At 45.7% G+C, this 18689-nt stretch overlaps 1 protein-coding gene across 1 annotated transcript; it reads left to right on the top strand.

Annotated features, from left to right (window-relative positions):
• Positions 1-7620: 7620 nt before the first annotated feature.
• LOC147659255 (uncharacterized) lies at positions 7621-16751 on the top strand. The gene is made up of 5 exons (XM_086951855.1): positions 7621-7731; positions 9898-10002; positions 14887-14946; positions 15688-15753; positions 16486-16751. Exons 1-5 carry the CDS (start codon positions 7708-7710, stop codon positions 16546-16548), a joined length of 318 nt encoding a protein of 105 aa, XP_086807981.1. The 5' UTR covers positions 7621-7707; the 3' UTR covers positions 16549-16751.
• The last annotated feature ends 1938 nt before the right edge of the window (positions 16752-18689 follow it).

Here is an 18689-nt window from a genome sequence, read left to right as displayed (position 1 = left end):
GCATTGAGTCTTTGTCCCGGAACAAGGCGCCAGGCCCTGATGGGATCTCCCCAGATTTTTTCCCAGACAATATTTAAGTTTGGCCCCAGTTTTGTCAATTGTGCTATATGCAGCAGCAAAGAAAGGGATGCTGCCCTCCTGGTTAACTGCCACCATTATGACAATTTTTAAAAAGGGGCATAAGGACAACCCACAAAGGTACCACCCTATTTCCCTTATTGATGCTGTAGTTAAGGTGCTGTGCCGAGTCATTTTAACTAGACTCTCTTCATGGGTGTACACCAATCACATAATATCTGAGGTCCAGTTTGGCTATCGCCCGGGCAAGTCAACTATTGAGCAATGTCTTAATCCCTATTTACTAATAAATAAATACATGGTTGCTCAACCAGGAGCGTTGTTCTTAGCCTTTATGGACCTCGAGTCCACCTATGATCGGCTAAATCATAAGAAGTTGTGGGACTTATTGACCTCTTTTGGCGCCAATCCCACTATTGTATCCGTATTAATGAATCTTCACACGCATACTATAGTGGCAGTAAGATTTTCTCAGGGAGGGGGCCTTACTGAACATTTTAATTGCAGTTGGGGGGTTTGCCAAGGCTGCATCTTATCCCCTTTTTTATTCACCATTTACATCAATGGTTTAGAAGCTGCCCTCATTGCATTACAGTCAGATTTCCCCAGAGTTTGCAGGACATCTTTAACAGTGCTACTATATGCCGACGACGTAGTGCTTACTGCTCGCACAGCCCTGGGCCTGCAGGTTTAAATTGATGGCTTTGTTGATTTTATGGATAGACAGGACCTGTCAGTCAACTTTAAGCCCCCTTTTAAAGAGCCTGAAGTTTAGGCAAGCCAGGGTGGCTATTATGTATTTACAGCTGTTGCTTAAAGAACTCCCACTTTGGGCAGTGACAAGTTTCTTGCAGGCTGCTTATAGATCAAGATTATCTAGACCCGATTGACCATTGACTGGCTATCTGTAATTTTGCACTATTTTTTTTCTCACTCCTTTTAGGTCTCGCCTGGCGTTAGCAGTGCACATGCACTGCTCTAGCCATGCGAGTCCTTTTGTAATCGATACGATTCCAGAAGTGTACTTGGAGTCCCGCCCCTCTTTTCCATTGGCTTGCGTCGTCGTTTATGTTAAGCGATGGCGCGTGATTGGAAAGCGGGCTTTTGGGTTACCTCCTTGTTCACTTTTCGGATGGCCCATCTGGACAGGCCGATCCCATCTTTTTTTGCTTGGTCGCGTGCACTTGTTCTTTTTAACAAGCGGGTGACTCAGTGTTACAGGTGACAAAACTTGTAACACTGAGTAAAAACTTGTAACACTGAGTCACCCGTCATGACCTAGACACTTTGTTTATTCACAGTTTATGTTTTTTATGTAAATTGGACAGCATATCTGATTCATTGCAGAAACCAAACACGTGTTAAGATTGAATACTAAAGAAGTCACTTTTGTTTGTGGTCAGTGTGTTCATTATTGCATATATCCTTAATGGGGTATATGGCTATATTCATGTATTAAGTACTATGTTCAATTGAACCGTGATCCGACAGAACCATTGTTGTTTGTTTAATTACCCACCCAGGTTCTGAGGTTTACAGGGTTACCCCAATACACTTAAGGGCTGCGCCTATTATAAGCATTTTGGCGTCTTCCAACATCTTTGGCCGCTTTAGCTACGTGACCGTATTGGCGCTGTTCTCTTACCTGGACGTACCTCCAACATCCCTAGAGTCCCTGCAGCCCCAGGGACAACAGCAGAAGGTTTGTTAACTTGCTAACTAAACATCACAACAGAAATGCAGAAGGCAGCTGAGCGGGGGCACCAATTTACTGCATTATAGCCCTGGGGACGTTCACAGCAGGCAGCATTAAAAGCATGCATACCACCGGGAGCGGGGGCGGCAACGTAGTGCATTATAGCCCTGGGGGCATTCACAGCAGGCAGCATTCAAGGCATGCATGCCACCTCTTCCAAGCAGCCAGCCCAGTGCTTTTTATTTCTCCCCCCTTCTATGCCTGTGTGTAAGCCATTAAATTGAAAGGAGAGGTGGCGCCGCCTTTACATTGTTACAGTCTGTACAGCTTTTACATAAGTAATGTCTACAGTTAAAATCCGTTGTAATCCTCTGCATTCCTTGGTTCGAATCCCTTTATTGTGTCCACATCTGGGTCATGAAGTCTCTAGGCTGCTGATAAACCACCATATTGCAAGTCAGAAGCTGAACAACCTGTAAAAGATGTCATTCTGTTGCTGGCGAAAACCTTTTCTTCTGCTGTGTAAGTTATAGCACAACTGGAAGTATATTCTTGTATTCTTGTCTTTTACTGTCCATCTGTGTCCTGTGCTTCTTTGGTCTATAGGTTGGAGCCCTCATTTGGTTACTGCAACATTTTGAGGCTTGTACTCTCCCCATAGTCAGCCTGACACCCAACCCTTTCTCCGCTTACCGAACAGACCCTGTTAGTAACTAGTTTTCGTTTCAGTTAACATCAGCCAATCTGGTCTGTCAACTTTCAGTGTGCGATTGGCAAAGCCAATAGGTCTCGCCTTTAGGTCCTTATAAGTATTTTGTTATGCAGCACAATATTCTTGGTGCAACAACATTAACTGTTGCATAGCTAAACACTTATAGGGTACCAAAGGCGAGACCTATTGGCTATGCTAATGCTTGTTTAATCACCTGTGACCAAGAGTGGCATTTTATCTTAACTTTTAAACTTGATGTGCTGTGTTTTATCTGAACTTTGAATTGGAATTGGAATGATGATTTTCCTATTGCATGATTGTATCTTATATGGTTGTGATTGCTTCAGAATAAAGATGTATTACTATTATTATTATGATTATTATTATTATTACCAGTACCATGTTTCTACAAATAAAGTTGGTCATGAAATGTTTCAATCTGCACACAGTGCCTTCAGGAAAAATATATTTGAAAGTAACATTATTCAACATAAGCCCTCAAATCATAACTTCTAATTAACAGAAGGAAGTCTACCAAAAATGTACATGTCATCTTACAGCTCTTGAGGCACAGCCGGGAGCAGGGCACAGACAGCCCATTTTAAAACCATTTGGATTAGAATTCTATTGTTTTATTGTACTTTGCGCCGCATTCGAATCTTATCCTACTCAGCAGAGTGCTTGCTGAAGTAGGCTCAATCTTCCCTGCTGAAACGACGGGATTGGCCGGTCGCTAGGCCACGCCCACCTCCGTAGCCACGCCCCCTCCGACATAAACGCACGCTGATCTCGAGCGCCGCGTTTGCTTGCACCACTTACAGCTCTTGAGGCACAGCCGGGAGCAGGGCACAGACAGCCCATTTTAAAACCATTTGGATTAGAATTCTATTGTTTTATTGTACTTTGCGCCGCATTCGAATCTTATCCTACTCAGCAGAGTGCTTGCTGAAGTAGGCTCAATCTTCCCTGCTGAAACGACGGGATTGGCCGGTCGCTAGGCCACGCCCACCTCCGTAGCCACGCCCCCTCTGGACCCCTCTTCCCTCTGCTATAAAGCATGTGTCCCCACCAGAAGCGCAGCGGACGAGCGCAGCGGGCGCGACGATTGCGCGCCGAAGTCGCGCATAAGTCAAGCCCGTCTGCGCCCGTCCGTGCCTGGACCGTGCCCAGAGCCGGTCCGGCTGCCCCTACTCCCTTAGACATCCTGAGTCCCCTGTCTTATAGTCGCGATTCCCTGATCTCCTTGAACCCTGGCCCTCATGTGGGTCTGCAGAGGTGCTCGCTAAGCTCCAACACCATATGGGACTGTAAGGTCTGTAATTTTCACCTCCCCTCATGCCTATCTCATTCATCTTCCAAAAACCAGAGTGAGTATTCTATCAAGGCAGCTCTCATAAACGCCCGTTCTATGGTGAAACATGCAGAGAATGTATTCGAGCTCATTAGAGACAATAACCTAGACATTCTGTTCGTCACAGAAACGTGGCTAAGCGACTCATGTGCCCCTGTGGTTGCACTAGCAGTCCCAGGTGGATATCGCCTGGCTAGAGCCGATCGCTCCTCAGGCAGAGGGGGTGGCACTGCCGTTATATTCAGAGAAACATGGGATTTCTCCTGTGATAAATCTCTGAGTGTGCTGGATGGTGAAGCCCTTGATTTCTCCTTTACTCTCTCTCCCCATTTTACCCTGGGAGGGACCTTGATCTACAGACCGCCGGGGCCGATCGGCTCCTTCCTGAACTCTTTGGGAGACACTTTGACAGACCGTGCATTACGGTTTCCAAAATTTCTCCTTTTAGGAGATTTTAACATTCATTTAGATTCCACTAGTTCCTCGGACTCATTGGGTCTTCAAGACCTTTTGGCCATAACGCACCTAACTCAGTGGGTCTCCAAACCGACGCACTCACTAGGTCACGTGTTGGACTTGGTTTGTTCCAACTTTGCTTTAGTCCTCAAAGACCCCCAGCCTGTTACCTGGTCCGACCATGCTGTGATTATTTTCTCCTGGTATGTGACATTGTCATCCCACCACCCTCCCACCCAGTCAGGCCCTTTAGCACGAAAAATTAATATTCCTGGACTGGTGGCGGCCCTCATGCACTCCCAAATTGACCGGTCCACCAACCTAGAGAGCCAAGTGGATCTTTTCAACAGCTGGGTCAGTCGGGGGGTTGTGACTGCCTCCAAACCGGCTCGGAACATTTCCCAACGCGTGCTTCCTTCCCAACCCTGGTACACGCCAGCATTAAAAGAACTAAAATGGTCTTGCAAAAAATTGGAGCGGCTCTGGAGGGTTGCATACTCCCCGCAAACTAAAGCAGACCTTCGTGTAGCCCAAAGAGAGTACTACACAGCAGTCAAGACTGCGAAAGGGGCTTACTTTGCGGCTAGGATCCTAAAAGCAGATAACAACGATAAGGAAATCTTTGCTATAGTTCAAAGCTTTCTTTCACCTATAGCGGAGCATAAAAAGATCCCGGTTTCCGCCGAATGGTGTGAGGAGCTCTCTTCCTTCTTTATCAATAAAATCAGGCTTATTGAAGAGGGATTAGCTATGAGTACTGCTGCCTCACTCCCCCCGGAGCTGGCACCCGGCGCCCCCGCTAGTAGCTGCCTTACCAAATTCACTATGGTGGATCAATTGGACACCCTAACTCTTCTAAAATCTTTAAAATCAGGCTCCCCCTCGGATCCCTGCCCGGCAAGAGTTCTGGCGGGAGTAGCGGACTGTGTAGGCTCTGAGGTCACTACTTTGATCAATTGGTCTTTACAATCGGCAGTGGTACCTAAGCAGTGGAAGCAAGCCAAACTCTTGCCTCTCCTGAAGAAACCTTCGGCAGACCCCGCTATTGCAGCCAACTACCGCCCCATCTCCCTGCTCCCGGCACTGGCGAAAGTCTGCGAAAAGGTTGTCTTTCGGCAGCTAAATGCCTTTGTGGAGGAATCTGGTGCGTTACATCCAGCCCAGTCGGGCTTTAGGTCATCCTTCAGCACTGAGACAGCTTTGGTGGAGGTGGTGGAAGCCATTAGGGAGTGTACGGACAAGGGTGGCAGAGCGGCGCTAATTTTATTGGACCTCTCTGCCGCCTTTGATACGGTTCCTCACCAACTCCTCCTGGCCCGCCTCACTGAGATTGGCATCACTGGGGCTGTGTGGTCCTGGCTGGAATCTTTCCTGGACTCCCGCTATCAACAAGTCTGGATGCCCCCGTACTCTTCTTCGGCCAGGTCTGTTCAGACAGGGGTCCCACAGGGCTCTACTTTGAGCCCACTTCTTTTTAACATCTATATGACCCCGCTGATCTACCTGGCCGAGGAGCTGGGTGCAAAAATTATGGCCTATGCCGATGACACCCAGCTCCTGTTTACATGGGGCAACACGACATTAGAAACTGATGTCGCACTAAAATGCCTGGCTGCCGTTTTCACCTGGTTAGCTCATGCCAAACTTAAATGCAATGAGGGAAAATCAGAGATTTTACTATACGGCCAATTTCCAAGCCAATTCACTGAATTAATTTGGCCACCTGATTTTCCCCGTCCCCTCTCTGAAGGTGGCCCAGCCAAGAATCTGGGCATATGGTTTAACGAAGATCTGAGGTTCGCAGAGCAGATCAAGCGATTGACAGGTGCCTGCTTCGGGACCCTCAGATCTCTGAGTAGATTCTTTCCTCTCTTACCCCAGCCAGCTAAAGAAACGGTCGCTAGGGCCCTCATATTGTCCCGCTTGGACTACGCTAACGCTTTGTATCTGGGCTCCCCTTCCTTTCTGGTTAATAAACTTCAGCTTATCCAGAATGCTGCCGCAAGACTCCTGCTGGGTATTTCTAGAAGAAACAGCATAAGACATCAACTGGCTATTCTTCACTGGCTGCCGGTGGCCCAAAGAGTCCAATTCAAGGCCCTGGTACTCACGCATCGAGCCCTTCACGATACTGGTCCTGCCTACCTCAAGAAAAGAGTGACTTTCCATGTTCCAAGCTGCCACCTAAGGTCGGCTTCCCAACGAAGGATGGTAGTTCCCCGCTTCCGGCGAACCAGATTGGGCGGTCAATCCTTTTCGGTCAAAGCCGCTGCCCTCTGGAATTCCCTCCCATTCACTCTTAGGGACACTAGAGACCTTGGTTGCTTTAAGAAACTCCTTAAGACCCATCTTTTTAACATAGCCTATTAAAGTTGTTTTGCTCTGCTGTTCAGCTCTTGACTTCTCTGTGGTTATGCTTCGCGCCAGGATACTCTTGAGTAGTTGTGCGCGCAATAAATATCCATATAACATAACATAACATAACAGATGTCATATTTTCACATATACTTTCCGAATCATATTTTGATATTAGTTTATAAAACGTTACCTAAACATGTAGACAGACCTAATAGTTTACAGTTGATGTTTGTAAGCAACACTGGAATCTCTCTTGATATAAATGGTACTTTCAAGGTTCACAGAAGGAAATTGAACACATTTGTTCCCTGCCCAACAGAGGTGAGATCGCCATTGTTGCTCTGGAAAAAGGTCAGGCTTGTTGGATACCGACAGGATCACTGCCTCTGCTACTGTCCCACCTCTAGACTCTTTGATGTACTGCATCTCTGCATGCTTGAGTTACAAACAGATAAAAAAATATAAACCAGCAGGCATAACTCACTGAATTCTGCTGAGTGGTTGTGTTTAGTCCTCGTCTTTTGTCTTCATTCTGTGGTTGTGCTCTGTCATTTTAAAGCGCTTGTACTGAGGGGCCGAAGTGCACCGGACCTCAGGGCCTGGATTAATGATGGTGAAAGACAAACTACGAGTACCAGAATGCAGTTGGAAAAGGTGCCTGGAAACACTCTCACCTAAGCGGCAACGTTCTTCACTCCAGAAGGACAGGTGCCCGTCGGAAGCAACTCCACCCACTCAACAATGCTATCGGTGTGCATTCCAGTTGCATATCTACAAAACGAAGCTTTTTAAAAATATGTTTTATATATTCAATTCCCAACGTCTATGTCGGAAAAAAAAATTGAGCTGATTTTTTTGTTTGTTTGTTTAAAGATAAACGGAAATCCCGTCCCCACAAAAGGCACCGCGTCGCGGCTCCGCCCACTCTCACAGGTTTAAAAGCCCCTCGGGTAGCGCGTCTCCAGTACTGATCTTGTATTGGCTCAGTGCTGTTTGACTGGTCGGTGCTGGAACAGATTTTCTATTGTACTTGTTTTCGCTCGGCCTGTTATCAGCATGGTGAGGAAAATCAGCAGTGTGGTAAGTCTCTTGTTAAATCTGGGCTGTGGAATTATTATTCTTTTCTTCTGGAGAGAGGCCTGGAAGAGGGCGAGGGAGAACTAGTGCTCGTTTGTTCAAACAAACAATCCATTAAAAGCGAGAGGGGCGTAACTGCTCACTTGGACAGGTTTTTCTTAAAATTGTGATTCCTCGTAGCAGTGGAAGACTATTTCTCTAATTTAGTATTAATTAATAGGGGTGCGACTGGTGATCCCCGAAAGCTGAAGCCCAGCTCGTGGTACTGTTTGAATCTTGAGTTTTTATGTGGCTTCTGCTTGCCGTCTCGCTTTACACAGGATGTGTGATCTTGGGGCCAGAGCGGCCGACTCTGGAGCCGGGGGACCTGGTCCCCATCTCGGCGTCGGCTCCACATCCTGTGATTCCCATCAAAGCCTTCGTCTCACCCGTGTACACGCAACGAATGTGACCCAATGTAACTGGTGTTCATTTAAAGAGCTCTAAATGAAACCATCAGAAACCAGCATGGCGGTAAAAGCAACGCCTTAACATAATGAAATCCAAAGAATACCGATTGACTGACGGTTTTGTAGAAAGTGAAACCAGAAAACCTGCTTAATTATGTGATCTTGCGAACAATTTTCTTCATTATCGCATGTATATGAAAGCACTTTGAAAGATGGGCTCAGACCACAAGTTGTACAAACACCTTTTTGACTTGATAAAACTGTGGTTGCTGAACAATCTGGGCCCAGTACAGGGTGCAAATGAGTGACCATATTTAAACATGCACCATTAGAGAACTATCACTCGATACATTCTTATTGATGCGGTGTCATGAGACTTATTTCAAAGCCTTTCCATGTTGAGGGAAAATTTACGAATTGAGTTTTGAATAGACTTTATCTCATTTTAAGTTATACTTGTATGATTTACTTAGCAAACCTTTTCAGGGCTCGGCTCGTGCTCTGAGATCCGAGCCTGACCCTTGACTCGGCTCTGCCTGTTAATTTGTTGGCTCGCCTGTCTCTATTAGACGCAGCTGCTAAGTTTCTCCAGGCTAGCAACTAGTTTTGGGCTTTTCGCCAATGGGATCGCGAGCGCGCAATAAACCACATCTTCATGTTCATAGCCGTGTTTGACACTCCAGTCACTTTCAGGCACATTGGGCTTTAAGGGGCGTTGGGTTCAAGTCTCCGCAGGCGACTGTAAGTTAATGTAACTGTTCTAATAGTCCTGTGTGGCTAATAGTTTATCCGATATTTTGCCGGCCAATGGCCAATTTGAAGTTTCTTTTTGACCTTCTCTCTGCTGCTAGGCGCTTTGGTTTAAGTTGGTCTGGTCCTTAGTAAACCCGTTCCCATCACGCTCATCCATGGGAGAGTACTGATTAGATACGTCACAAGTGTGGCTTTTACGCAGTGTCCTTCAGGCCGCCCCTAACGTCTGGTTCTCTAAAGACCTCGTTAAGTCTGTAATAAACAGCACACTTCAGACATCGGAGGCTCGGCGTAGAACAAGGGGTGCATGTCATGGGTCTCTGCACATTCCTCAGGAGTAACCTGAGGATCATGATTGTGGCATGTAGATTAGTCTCCATGCAACTTCCAGGTTCCAAACAGGTGTGTAAAACTGTCTTAATTTGCTTTTGCATAATTGTGGAAATCTGCAAGGTACATAAATGTTTCGTTTTCACAAGTTTCATTTGAACTTGACATGCTTCTCCTTGGTTAGTGCTAAACACATGCTGCAAACAAGAACCTATTTTCTGGTTATACGTTCTTAAAAGCAAAGATGTTGCAGGTGGAATTGCACCACGTGGTGGAATGCCATCATTTAGCACAAGGTGAACTCGTAAAAGATTAGTCTTATAATTGAATATCAGGGCTTTGTTCCTTATGCCAACTAGTGTACGTTGTTCCTTATGCCAACTAGTGTACGTTGTTATAACTTCCAGGTAGCATCTGTCTTGGGGTGAAACTCGTATGTAAAACAATCCAGGGCGATTTCCTCACATCACTTGTTTGCAGCTCAAAAGCTGAACCTTTGCTAGAGAGCGCTCTGTGTAGGGTAGGAGGCGGGCATCTGTCATGGCTGCTACAGGCCAGATGAGCTACAAAGGTAATTGGAAGAAGTCCTTCTAACTTCTCAATGATTACATTACCAATCTGTTCATTTTTTTTCCAGGCTCAGTTTGATGACATCCTGGCGCTGTCCCACTCGAAGCTGGTCGTCGTAGACTTCACGGCGTCTTGGTGCGGGCCATGCAGAACGATTGCACCTGTGTTTCAGGTAAGTAAGCCCCTCTTTAATGCTATATATGTTAGGACCCAGTTATCAAGGCATCCCCTGCCTTGTTAAATACTTAAAATCGGTCTGGCTTTGTGCCCTGCTGAATCTGATGGGGAGCCTGACCTCCCTATGGCATCACCAGTCCCCATAAATGGGATCAGCAGCCCTACAATCCACTGCACTTGGTGGAGTCGCAGTGGGTAGCGAAGGGTTGCCCACCAGGTACTCCAACTCTGCTGGGCTCTCCTGCTATGGAGGACATGCCCGGGACAAGGGTGGGCCTGTCTGTGGCTGGGCTAGACCACCCCACTTGCTTCCTATAATCAAGAATAGAGGGTTCCCGATTTGAATATGGGCAGGTGGTCGGGGGAATATCGTGGAACCAGGAAAACAGGTGGCAATCTGCCCCCCTCTTAAGGTGTATTTTCTAGTTCCCCTCGCTTGCTTCATCTGAAAAGCATTGTAACTCTTTAGACAGTGGCTCCTCTCTGCTCGTACGCTAAAGGGTTTACCCCATCACAGTAAAGCAAGCATTAAAGTGCTGAAGTTTATAAACTTTTATAGGAGAACCCTGGGGTGCTAGGGAGCACATTTGAGCAGCATGTGAATTTTGTAAAAGCATTTCCTTTCTGCCTCCGCATTTCAGTGACAACAACATTTGAACATTTATTACTTCAGTGCACACAAGTTCTTTTTAGGTCTGGTGACCTCTTTCTTTGCCTTGCACCAAACAAACCTTTTTAGCTGACCGGATTCGTTCCTCACTGATGCAGCAGCCTCTGCATGTGCTCGAAATGTTAAGGGTAGCATCTCTTATCTCCTCACTAGTGAAATGCCCTGGCTGTAAACCCCAGACTTCACAGGGGGCGCAGACTGAAAGACACACGGGCTTCTACAAGTGAAAACGTGTACAGACTGTTTGTTACAGGCAGTCTTCGTTTTCGGTAGTACCCGCAACTAGGGGAAAGCACTTTGCCAAAACCCCGTTTTTCCGATGACCTTACTGATATCACTTCAGTGATTTGCTCAAAATCCCAGGATGTTGTTGAGACAACAGCTGAGACTCAACACTTTATTCCCCAGGCCTTATGTTGGCTGTTCTGTCCGATGACCACTGCAATACACCCTCCTTCCCCACGACCACCTACTTCTCCACTCAAATTAAGCATACAATGCACAAGTTTTCTGAGACATTTCCTATAGCGCAGCATCCTCCTACTTAAGTTAAGGGGTCCCAGTATGCAATGCTTCGACTGGATGCAGGTGGAACCAGCGACCTCAAGGAGAAACGGCATAGTTTTAGCCATACCTAGTTTTGCACTGCCATTGATTATTTTAGTTGTAACTAGTGATTGAGTTTCCACTTTTGGGATTTTAAAGACTGCTGATGTCTCACTGCACTCTGCCAATCCACTCTACTCTTTACCACTCCACACTACGCCACTTTTACAGTCTGCACCGCTCCACTCTATTACACTGTAATATAAGCACAGCCACCATACACAACTTTACACCACTGTGCTCTCCATCACACAATTACTATACACCTTTCCACTGCACATCATACCACGTTTGCACTACACAAATTCACACCACACCATTGCACAACTAACCATTACAATCCACTCAAACCACAAACCTCCACTCTATAACACAAGCTTAAAAGACATTGACATTTAGGTCAATAGCTCTGAACTCAAAAATGCAAGACCTATTGCGTTGCTAATGCTTGTTTCAATGGATAACCTGCTGCTTGCCTACTCGTCCAGTGAGTTTCTGTCCACCGCGCTTTCAGTTTTGAAGTGCCCCCCCCCACCCCAACACACGCTATACAAACATCAGTCTTGATTCCGTTCACACAAAGCGGTTGTAGTAACAAGTAAAGAAATAGCCAACTTTCTTTCCCCAGAAGCCTTACTGGGTGCTGGCACTTTGTCTCTAAAGTGCCGGTTTACGCACTGAGACACTGCAACGCGAGCGAGGTTCCTGGCTACTGCTATAATAAACTCATACCAGCGGTCACCCATGCTTTGCAATTTTTTTTCTTGCTGACCAAGTCAGGCCACTTGCATTCAGACCCTGTGCTCCTGTCAAGGGTGGCCCTGCTCTCAGGTCACACGATTCTTTGTATCCCCAGTGTTTTCTGTTTAACATGGTAAAGCGCAAGACCACGGTGGACTCCTCTGGAGCAACATGAGCTTTCCTGGACTGCTTAAAGCGGGCGGTGGGAGTAGTCTCATAAGGCACTGAGCTGGCGGAGCGCCATCTGTCGCTCTCCTGACCTTCCAAGCCCTGCACCAGTCCTGCTTGGTGTGCAAAACACCTGTTGTGGCAGGAACCGCCCTAGCTGTGCAGTCAAGTTGAAGCAACCGAGCCAATACCTGCTGGCTCCTTGGATTGTAGTGTTCTACCCGGGCTATTCTACATGCCTCACTGAATAGAGCAATCCGTGGTTGCCTCATGTGCAAGAGTGGCATCCTTTTACTGGTTTGCTCCACTCCAGAACGGAGTTAACTAACCTGGGCAGGTAAACTTTTTTTTTTCTTTCAACTGTGCCACCATATGGAAGAGGGATATATCTTAGATTAAATCCACATTTAAGGAAAGGTCCAAAGCCGTGAGGGAGGACCACAATTTTGATAAACAGCCTATAAAGGTATATGGAGATTCACACTCTGCTCCATTACTGGAGCCAAAACTAGAGTGGATTTGAAGTGGGAAACTCATCACCAGGTTCAGGTTAGGATTAGTGATGCGGGAGCTTGGTTTCCTGCTTGGTCAACTTGAGCCCTCAATTTCTGATCTGTCCATGTGATCCTGTTTCATTTCACTATCTATAACAAATCAATTTAAATTATGTTAACAGGGGATTAGAACTTCTAGATACCTAGTGTATCTGAAACCGCTAGAGTCTCCACGAACTGTTAACATTTCTTCCTAAAGTGCTATTAGTAGACTGAAATCATTAGTTTTTAACTTAAAGGTTTTATCCTGTGATGAAAGCTGTAGGCACTTTATTGTACCAATTTTGTGTTGCCACTATGCCCTGCACTTTATATGCTAGATAAGTCTGTGGAATTTACTTCCTTTGACACATAAATAACTGGTGTAATTATAGAGAATTGAAAGTTTCTGGCTTTTATCCAAGGTGTTTTAACGCTTCGTATATATTTTTAAGTGATTGTTATGGCCACACTTATGAGTGGATTTTTTTTTTTTGCAGGTAGGACAGTTCTCCATAATCTGCCAGGTCCTCAGTTTGTTTAAACCCTTTGAGACTCATGGCAGCATGCTTTAAAGGCTGCTCTATCCTACACTAGTTGTGGTGACAGTTACTTGTATTAAAAGGTGGTAGATGAGTTTTGGACAGAAGGTAAGAGGTACTGCAGTCCATAGCCTGACGGTTGTAAGAATTCTGCAATACATGGATGCAGAGATCTATCCACCCATGCCAATTATCAATGTTTTGAATTTAACTTCTGTATTTCGACTTTTTGCTCTTAGCAACACTTGCTACATTGACACAAACCTTCATGCTCTTATGCTGTAGACATATAAGGCAAAAAACACAGTTGATGGACTGAATGTAGAACAATGTCATGCATTCACCCCAGTACAAGGATCTGGGCCTAAATCCATCGTTTTTTTGCACTCCACACCACCCTGGGTTAGACACTGGCTATATGCAAATCAGCTCTGACCCTGTGCCTCATGGGAACAGTCCAGTCCGAACTACCAAGCCATGTCTTTCCCAGACCGGAATCAAGCATCCAAGGACCGGTTTCTGGCTATCAGCCTTCATCAGCCTGGATAGCTTGACTCCAGTGGTGTGGAGAGCCTGGGACTCACGTCTGAGTATACCCAGCACACTCGGAGTGAAAATTGCTAAAAACACAGTTGATGGACAGAATGTAGAACAATGTCATACATTCACCCCAGAACAAGGATCTGGGCCTAAATCCGCCAGAAACCGGTCCTTGGATGCTTGATTCCGGTCAGGGAAAGACATGGCTTGGTAGTTCGGACTGGACTGTTCCCATGAGGCACAGGGTCAGAGCTGATTTGCATATAGCCAGTGTCTAACCCAGGGTGGTGTGGAGTGCAAAAAACGATGGATTTAGGCCAGATCCTTGTACTGGGGTGAATGTATGACATTGTTCTACATTCTGTCCATCAACTGTGTTTTTTGCAGTAGACATATAAGGCAGCAAGATTTCCAAACATTTCTTCAGTACTTCCAATGGTGTCCTTCCTGTGTCCTGCAGGACCGCATACTAATGTTTTCCATCGTGACACCTTCATTTTACTCTTCTGCAAGTGGGGGGCACCAGAAGGTTGAGCAAACTTATGGATTGGGTACTGATCAGAGAAGGAGGACTTAAATCTACACTTCAGGCATGTCCTCTGTAGTGCACGGTTATTGGTCGTCACCAGGTACTAGCAGCTAGCTGAAGGGCCGATTCACACATGTGCTTTGAGCTGGACAAGGAGGCCCAATTGATGCAAACGCTTAACGTGCGCCCAAGTCCAACTTCGATACTCGTTTGTTAACAACTAGAGGCACAAAGAGGCTGCACCTTAAAGGGCCATTTCTACTGTGGTCTGATTGCCATGAATGATTTTTGATTGAAATAGTTAATTGTTAAACTTCAGATAGTCTTAAGTCTGCATCGTTTCGTGCATGTCTGTTTCCTAGTATTATGAAATTATTTACTCGTCCCGTGTGCATCCTACTTCGTGCTGGTGTTTGACGGTAAATAAATGCCATACAAGAAATTGTGTTAAAAGGTATAAACTGTATAGTGTGGCTTGACGCATGCTTCTTAGCAGGTGGGAGTGTCCATGACGTGCTTAACTTTGATTTTCATTATATACTTTCTGCAGAAGTTCAGCACGGAGTACCGTGGCGTAGTATTTCTGAAAGTGGATGTTGATGACAGCCCGGTAAGTGAAACGGAGCCCTTAACACTGATACTGTGACCCTTAACACTGATACTGTGATCGGTAAACGTAACTTTCCGAAAAGGGGAGGCCCCACGCCCACCCCACAAAAAATTATTGAAATCACTTAACTTGGAGTTGCCACTTGTTAGCCCTTAGCCAGAGATCTGACGCAGGCTAAAACAAAGTAGGGTTGCGTTTAGTTTTAAAATTCTTTTTAATTTAACATTTTCGCTGTCTTGGTTTAGAACTATTCTTCTCTGCATTCCCAAATTGAGCAGAGCAGTTTTGAGGAGACCTCCGAAAAGCACCTTTTTTTATTTGATTTTTTTTTTTTTTTAGTCGCCCTGCACAGGTACTGTCTGAATGGTCAAATGGCTGACTTAACGAGAGGGTGCTGCCTAACTGAAGTTAAATTTAGCTTCCACAACCTGAGCATCGAGTCCCTTTTTCTTGGCTGACTTGGCAGTCTCCACGACTTGAATTTAAAATGTGTGGCCAATATACGCATGTACTTCGAAGATACATTAGCGTCAACCTCCATTAACCTAATGTAATGTACGGCGGTAACTGCATCTGAACGTGTGGCATTCTACAGGTGCAGATGGTGACTCTCGCCTGGAGTCGTGGTTTGCTTGGCTGGGTGTGTAGAAGGCTTGGCATTCCCGAAAAACTGTCATTTCAATAACTACGTCTACCATTAAACTAATGTGCTGGAATTATATTGTCGTGTCTTCCTGACAGGTGTTGGCCGAAAGATACAGAATAGAAGCAATGCCCACCTTCATTTTCATCAAGGATTTTAAGAAGGTATGTGTGGATTTCTGCTTTTCTTTCACATTTTGCAGCTCTTAAAACAGCAAATCAAGACCCCTGCTATCAGCTGAAACCCTTTGTTTCTTTTAGAAAACTGGAATTAAGTGCCACACATAAAGCCATGGAAATTAAAATACCTGTATTGTGGTTTCCGACTCTTTAGCTCTAACGTTGGCTAGAGACCAACTAAGCTTCTTGGACCTTCATGGCATCAGCATTTTACGAACTGCCCCCTTTACGTCCATGGTACTGTAAATGGACGGGGGGGGGGGGAGCGGGGCGCTCCTGTGCAGGTGTATTGGAGGTCCCTTTCCGCTAATTTGATTCGATGGATAGTTCAGAGGCCGCTGGGTGTGGCCGGTTATGTAAAGAAGCTGCTTTCTTTCACAGGGAGAAAACCACTAGAAATTGTACAGATCTCCATTCGGATGTGTAAGGGCTGAACAAAATTGAAAAGCAGCAAGGTTTACAATTTTGGGGGGGAGGGGTTTATTGTTTTTCCCGTGAGGGATTGTAATATGGTATTCTCTAAAGAAAATTGCCCACTCACTCCCTGGCTGAAGTGAGCTGCTAAGAGCACTGTTAATCTTTTAATAGTATCGCAAGGGTTTTTATACTCCAGTTTACTCTTAACATTTAAGACCAGGATGTTTTGTCCTGTCCTTTAGCTGTGATGTTGGTGTCTACAATAGCTTATTTTCTCACACCTATTTTTTTTTTTTTCAGGTTGCTACAGTGAAAGGAGCTAACGAGGCTGCAATCAAAGCAAAACTGAGAGCACTTTGCTGATTTTAACACCTTTGTTGTTTTGCACTGTTGACATCTGTTTTGTTCTGTTCTAGGACCACAGCAGATATGAAATTGTTGGAACTCTCATATTATATATATACTTTTATTTATATTAGTAAACCAGTGGTATAGCAGGCCCTTTTTAAGGGGCTGATTATTTAGGCATTAATTTATTTTTCTAATAAAAATTTCACTTAAATCCCTTCCATCTACTTGATTTCATCAGTGATATTTGTTGTGTTTGTGGAGGATGGGAGGAGGAGGGGAGCAGTTTGCTTGAAAGGCCTTTTATTCCCACTGAACATTCCTCGGTGCTCTGGAGGCTTGTGTTTGAGAGTCCTGGTGCCTCAAATTCCCAGCCTCCTGAGGCTAATTGGAAAAGGCAAGATGAGGCTTCAAGAGGAGGGAGTGTAGGTAGAGCTCGGAGAGCAGACAGAAGGAGAGATTCCACAAGGAGACTAAGGGAGCAGGGCTGCTTTTGGTTTCCCAGTCTGGCCCTGGCAAGCGTTGTTACAAATGTGGATCCTAAATGGGTATTCTGTAATGGTCCAGGCACATGGAAGGGGTGGCAAGCTAGGGACAGTTTCAAGCTAGCGGATATACGCAACTGGGCTTTAGCCCAGGTTTGGCTCTTTAAGCTTGGAGAATCCTATTGCACTCCTGTAGGAGAAACTGTTGCCTACCCCCCCCCCCCCTCTCCATGGGGGCTCTGGTCCTGAACCCCTTCATCATTCTCATTTCAACTGCTAGCACCAACCCAACCTTGCAAATAGAGGCTAATGTCGTTTTAGTGCTAACCCATGCAATAAGACCACTGCCCACAGCATTACAGGTCACGTGTAATGACATGAATACCACAAACCTGGGTCCCTGTTCTTATTCGAGTTGTAGAATGATTCAAGCTGAACTATGAACAGGGAAAACAGATTTGCTTTGGAACATAAATCAAAAGTTGATTTAAGCTTTCAGTGAAGTAAGAAACAGTCATATAAATTATCACTGATTTCTGTTACAAGCAAAATGCTTGTTGTAAACTTTAAACTAGCACAGTAAAGCAATGGTTTTGTCTTGCAGAACAAATGGGCCTCCACGTGCAGTGCGGTGGATTGTAAGAAACATTAAGTGTTCATTATCTAGAACTGCTGATTTTCAAAGAACCAAAAAAAACTACAAAATCAGTATTGGGCAAAGGAGGGTTTCTTTTGTGTTCTTCCTGGGTAGAAGTGCTTTTTCTGCACAGACTGCATGCTGTCTCTAAAAGTGAAGAGCGCCAAAAGCAAAGTGGGCTGAACTTTGCTCTATAATGTACTACACTGTGGAGACCAGTATAGAGCGGAATCTCCTCATCCGCTGTCCCCAAGCAAGCGCACAAAATGCAGGGGCAAACACTGGTGGAGAATGAGATGGACTAGTAGGGTGCTGAAGAAAGAAACCTAAAGAGCGAGCATGGTGGGAAAAGGCTAGTTGTAGTTGGGGGTTCACCTGGTTTAATGACTTGAGTGGCAACATGACCAGGTATTGGTGTGACCAGAGTAATCCTTTGGATTGTGACTAAGGGGGTCATTAGGACGGTGGGTGGACTTTGTTAGCCCACCATCCTATCATGAAATGCGACCACCCGCCATAAGGGCAGTCTCCCGTGGGCTGTTAGGATGCACCCCCACAGTGGCAGGCACATCCTGCATTCCTGACATTGTGGCGGGCGGTGCACTTGGCACCGTCCACCACAATGCCAGGAAGGCATGTTGTGCACTTCCATGCACAACATGGCAGGCACAGCATGGTGCCTGCCATGTTGTGCATGGAACTGCAGGGGGTACCATATGTACCCCAGAGTCCCTGGGGGCCTGCAACGGGCCCCTGCAAGTAATTCCCGCATGCCTTTCTGTGGAGGCAATGCTGCCACGGAATGGCATGGTTTTTGCCCCATAGTAATATGGATGGCAGTGTCTAACAGACACTGTCGGCATATTAAACTCTTTTCTGCGACTTGTTGACCAGGCGGAAAAGTGGCGGACGGTCTTTCTGATGGAGCAAGGATTCGCACGTAATGCGACTTGCTTAAATTCAAGAACCTCGCATAATCTATAATGTTGTTAATCAACCTGTTCCGTTATTAATATTGCACTTTCACACTACAC

The sequence above is a fragment of the Lissotriton vulgaris genome, unplaced genomic scaffold, assembly GCF_964263255.1.
Source record: "Lissotriton vulgaris unplaced genomic scaffold, aLisVul1.2 SCAFFOLD_1282, whole genome shotgun sequence".
Classification (NCBI taxonomy): domain Eukaryota; kingdom Metazoa; phylum Chordata; class Amphibia; order Caudata; family Salamandridae; genus Lissotriton; species Lissotriton vulgaris.
This window is presented reverse-complemented; position numbering and strand designations above follow the sequence as displayed.